The sequence below is a fragment of the Sinocyclocheilus anshuiensis genome, unplaced genomic scaffold (assembly GCF_001515605.1).
Source record: "Sinocyclocheilus anshuiensis isolate Anshui unplaced genomic scaffold, SAMN03320099.WGS_v1.1 scaffold309, whole genome shotgun sequence".
Classification (NCBI taxonomy): Eukaryota; Metazoa; Chordata; class Actinopteri; order Cypriniformes; family Cyprinidae; genus Sinocyclocheilus; species Sinocyclocheilus anshuiensis.
The window spans coordinates 413,845-419,372 of NW_015539839.1; the positions used below are offsets into that span (position 1 = coordinate 413,845).

Consider the following 5,528-nt stretch of genomic DNA (forward strand, 5'->3'; position numbering starts at 1 on the left):
TAAGTCATTATAATCCATAATTATGTCCCCACTGGATGCAACGAATGCCTCGTTTATAATGGGTTTTCATATTTTTGAATCATCGCTCCGGCCTGACAGGGCATCATCACAATATGGTTGTGATGATGCCCTGGCCAATCACAGCACACCTCGCTTTTTTAGAACGATGAGCTTTGTAAAAATCGACGCGTTTCAGAAAGGCAGGGCATAGAGGAGAAACAATAATGTACAGTATGTGGAAAATAATGTGTTTTTTGAACCTTAAACCGCATAAACACATTTCATTACACCAAATACACAAAATAATGTTCTTTTTAGCAGCATCATATGACCCCTTTAATACGCATGGGAAAAAAACATTGAAATAATCCCACTCTCATAGGGACAGAATTTTATATACACTTTTGTCAATAGAAAAAAATATATTTATAAGCAGGTGTGTCATAAAGGCAATTTGTGAGCAAGTATAGGGTCCTGGTTGGTGCGGAGGAGGCGGTCTTACCTTGCTGGGCAACCCTGCTTGAAGATCCGGCTTCAGCTGGGGAAGAGCTCTTGGAGCGCGTGCTGAAAGGTGATTGTCTAAAGCGGTCATCTAGGAAAGGGCTGGAAAATCACAAGCTACCATTAGATTCAATAAATGTCATTCACTACATTCTGGCAGCATAATAGGTGCACAATGGTAAACCTACCTGTGTATGCCGAATGATGCATTGTCTTTGTTTTCGTTAGCTTTACTTACTTTTTCTGAAAAAGAAGAACACAATGGAGTTAAAAATAGGCTTGTTTTTGTGTTGTACTTACAAAAATCATATGCCGCCAGTAGGTGTAAATAAGGCAATTATTTGTTAGTAGAACTATTCCTTTATAAAGCTGACCATTAATCCATCCCTGATAAAAAGACAATCATAGCTGGTCTCCAGCATATATTGTGTTTTGCATGCTGATAGATTAGAATGCTGTTTTGCTGGTAATGCAAGAACCAGTTTTTCCAAAATTGCTATAAAATAGTTTTTCCCCCTTTAAAATTCATTTGTCAAACTAAATCATTTTGGGTAATTCTTCTAAATGCAAGATCCAGTTTCACCAAAATTGCTATAAAACAGTTTTTCCTCATTTGTCAAACTCAATAATTTCTGGTAATTCTTCTAAATGCAAGATCCAGATTTATCAAAATTGCTATAAAATAGTGTTTTCTTTATTTGTCAAACTCAATGATTTCTGGTAATTCTGCTAAATGCAACATCCAGTTTTACCAAAACTGCTATAATTTTTTTTTCTCCCTTTAAAATTAATTTGTCAAACTAAATAATTTCTGGAAATTCGGCTAAATGCAAGATCCAGTTCTACCAAACTTGCTATAAAACGTTTTTTACCCCTCATTTGTCAAACTACATAATTTCTAACAAATACAATCATTTCAATAATAATAAAACAATAATGAAATTAATTTTTATAGTCATAAAAATAAAGTTTCAGTTATTTTTATGATTGTGCTTTCCCACCAGCTAGACCAGCATGAACCAGCCAGAATGGAATTAACAGAATGGAATTCTTGTTTTCCAGTAAAAATCTAAACATAAAATTGAGTAAATATATTCAGAAAATATTTTGAATATTTGACGTCTTTTTTTTTCTTGTCAATTTATTTGTATTCTTATTTTAAGCAAAAATCTAGCAACATTTTGACAATGGGGTAGGAAAAATACATAATGCATTTGAATACATATTAGAATTTAATCATTCAAAATAAATTATCTGAAAAATATATTACACAATTTTACGTTAGATAAAACAGGACAGAAATACTAAATAAGAAATAATTCTGTCATGCATGCTGATTTAAGACCGTCTTTTCAGCAGGGATTGCAGTGGTTAGATTTTTTTTAACCATGTTTTGCCAAACTGCTTTTAAAATCTCGAAAAGCAGAGGGCAAAAGAGATATCTGTCTGTCTATCTGCCTGTCTTTCTCTCTTCTGGTGGTCTGGTAATGACCTTGCTCCCTGGGTGGCACTTCCTAAGCCCCCTCTCCCTGACACCCTCTCGGTCACACAGCTCACAGAGGATGGAAGGGCTCTCTGCGTTGCCATGACGATGCTGCACAGGAGCAAGAGGGAGAGAGAGAAAGAGAGAGACAAGGGAAGTGTGTGCAACCGAGTGTGCTTGAGCCAGAATGTTTGAGAACAATCTGAGGGAGTCGAGGGTTGAGGGGTTATACATACACACTGTACAGCTACACACCACTCCCATGGGGTAGGGGGGGAGGTGGGAGGGTGCAAATGGCGTGCGTGTGAGGTTCGTGTATAGATAAATATATGTGTGAGTGGGGGGCGGCTTTTTGTGATCGGCTTCCGAGGTGCTAGATGGCATTTAAAGAGAGCCGTAGCTGGCAGCGAGGAGCGCTGGGGGCAGGTTTGTCTCTGCTAATCCTCAGAACGCTCTTGGAAGAAAAGCTCAATCCTGCCATCATTTAACACCACAAATATCCCTCCACTCTCTAGTGTGTCAGTGCAGCAATCAGAGAAGACGATGAAGAAGAAAACCTGAAGACTGTCGCTGCGGAGAGCTTTTTTTAAAACGGACAGTCCGCCCTTCGTTTCTTTTGTCATAGAGACTTACCAGACAGTTTGAAAAGCAGCTCAGAGGCCATTTTGACTGATATGTCCTGGGAGAAGAGGTCATCAGCAATCAGAGAAGACAATGAAGAAGAAAACCTGAAGACTGTCGCTGCGGAGAGCTTTTTTTAAAACGGACAGTCCGCCCTTCGTTTCTTTTGTCATAGAGACTTACCAGACAGTTTGAAAAGCAGCTCAGAGGCCATTTTGACTGATATGTCCTGGGAGAAGAGGTCATTTTGGGGGTGGGGCAAAGGATCTGGGAGGTTAACCATTGGTTCCTTCTTCTCACATCCCCTTGAAGTGCTGAAGCCCAGTAGATGAGAGGAGGGAGGGGCCAATTCTAGGAGCGGGTCCACTTCCATAGGCTCCGCCTTCACTATGACGTTCTGGTGGCAAGCTTCTTTGTTATTCTCTGAAAATGCAAATTAAAATGAATGTTAATCCATTTGCAAACAACCACTATAACACTGATTCTAACTAGCAGTGCATGCTAAGGATAGAGATTTCAACAAACTCCTAAATCTAAGTGTTAAACTTCCACTTCAGGCAAAGATTTCAAGTAATGAAAGCTTTTTGCAGAAGTGGCCATCGCCATGAGTATATTTGGTAACAGCCTCAATGGTTTGAAATCGTCTGACTTGAGACTAGAGCGGTGTCATTTGCGATGTGATAGTCAGTGGCAGTCCTGAGGCGAAATCGTGCATAAGGTGCTCAGATGCCTCCAGATGATCCTTGGAAAAAGTTACTGCTCTGAACGAGAGCGAGAGAAACAGAGCGGCACAATCCCATGAAATTACCGCAGATCCGCCACAGGTGATACTTCATTTCTTTTATTTTAAAAGTAATTCTGTATGCAATCCTCATTTTTACGGATTATAATTTGATTATGTCTTTGCAAATGTAACTGTAATCTATTGGAATGCATACATACACTTTTTAGTATAGCCTATTGATTATGCTTCTCCAAGTACTCCATTTTTACCAAGCCTGGAAATGAATGACCTCAAAACATGTGGTACATTGAGCAGTGGTGTTATTACTACAGATGCACAACAATATAGTACCATATTGATTATTAGATTATTGGTACCATTTGATTATTAATTTAATTTAATTTTAATGTTTTTTTGAAATAAGTCTTATGCTCACTAAGTTACATTCAATATATTCAATATATTATATTCAATATTATAGAAAACAGTAATATTGTGAAATATTATTACTGATATGATTTCTTTTTGAATATATACTGTATATATAAACATGATCCTTCAAAAATCAGTCTAATATGCTGATTTGCGGCTCTAGAAATTGAGCTTATTGTTAAAAACAGTGCTTTACATTTTTGCGAAAACAATAGTACATTATGCTTTTCAAGAATATTGATGAATAAAAAGTTTAAAAGTACATCATTTATTTGAAGTTTATATATATATATATATATATATATATAAATAAATAAAAGTATAAATAAAAGTCTTTACTGCCATGTGTGATCAATTTAATGCATTGTTAACAAATTAAAGTATTAATTTCTTTAAAAGAATTAGTGCTGTCAAATGATTAATCGCGATTAATCGCATCCAAAATTTGTTTACATAATGTGTGTGTATTGTGTATATTTATTTTGTATATATAAATACACACATACAGCATATATTTTGAAAATATTTACACGTATTTACTTATATTCATATAATTTATATCATATATAAATATATTTAATATACAAAAGTTACATATTTTGCTTAAATATATACATGCATGTGTGTGTATTTATGAATACATAATAAATATACACAGTACACACACACATACTGTATATATTATGTAAACAAAAACCTTTATTTTGGGTGCAATTAATCACGATTAATCGTTTGACAGCACTAAAAAAATCTCACTGACCCAAAAGTGTTGAACAGTAGTGTGTATTCTATTTTTACTAGTGCTGTGTTTGATACATCGATACAACGATGTATCGTCACAGAGATTTGACGATACGAGTATCAATACAGCTGTCCCTGTATCGATATTGTGGCACGTGTGCAGCAGTGGACCGCGCTTAATTTAAATACAAGAACAAAGTTTAAAATTGAGTAGAAAAGTGCGAGGTTTCTAAAAAATAATGAATAGCGCATAATATATAGGCTACAACAAGGTTTAATCTGGCCGCAGAGGAACACAACTGGGATGCCTGATATTAATAGACGTAATCCCCGAAACAGAGCTTCACACTTGTGCAATACGGAAATATCTGCTAAGTGTGCTACTTATCTTTGTCAACCTGGCAACCATGTGCACGAGCTCTCTCTCCACTGTGGATAAACGCGCTTGCTTACTGAAAACACTGGTAAACTTGCAGTTTAGCGATCTCCACTTCAAGTCTATTCTCAGAAAAGTGTAATTCATCAAGTGTTCATTTATGAGAGCGAGAGAGAGGCTGTGTGTAAAACAGCGCATTAGTTTATAACTCTTTTAATTTAAATTTTTTTAACGTAGAGAGTTAGTTAATTTGTGCAATGATAACCTACCAGCAATGTAAATATAATTTTTTAATATTAGAATATAATTTTATTAGAACGAGTACATTATTATTTATGGGCTTAAAAACAAGATGCAAACAATCAGAATATTGTACCTGGTGGGTGCCCAATGTAAACATGAAACGTATGCCATTACCTATATTGTACAGTGGTACAGTTATGGAGGCCCTTCATAATGCATTGCTGGTGAGACACAGCCTAATTTTTACATTTAGATTATCTTTGCTATCACCTTACACTCATTAAATTTCATTTCACCATCATAAAATGGCAAATCACAAAATGAACATACTGTTGTGATGCTAAAAGGAGACATACTATGCCCCTTTTTACAATATGTAATATAAGTCTCTGGTGTCCCCAGAATGT

At 35.9% G+C, this 5,528-nt stretch overlaps 1 protein-coding gene across 1 annotated transcript in view; it reads right to left on the reverse strand.

Moving 5' to 3' along the window:
- Positions 1-5,528, reverse strand: part of LOC107684451 (zinc finger protein 827-like) — a 75,269-nt gene that overhangs the window by 23,562 nt on the left and 46,179 nt on the right. The window contains exons 10-12 of the mRNA XM_016480702.1: positions 2,789-3,028; positions 690-744; positions 503-603 (exon numbers count right to left, since the gene is read on the reverse strand). Coding sequence (XP_016336188.1) covers positions 503-603; positions 690-744; positions 2,789-3,028 — 396 coding nt within the window. The remainder of the gene's footprint in view (positions 1-502; positions 604-689; positions 745-2,788; positions 3,029-5,528) is intronic.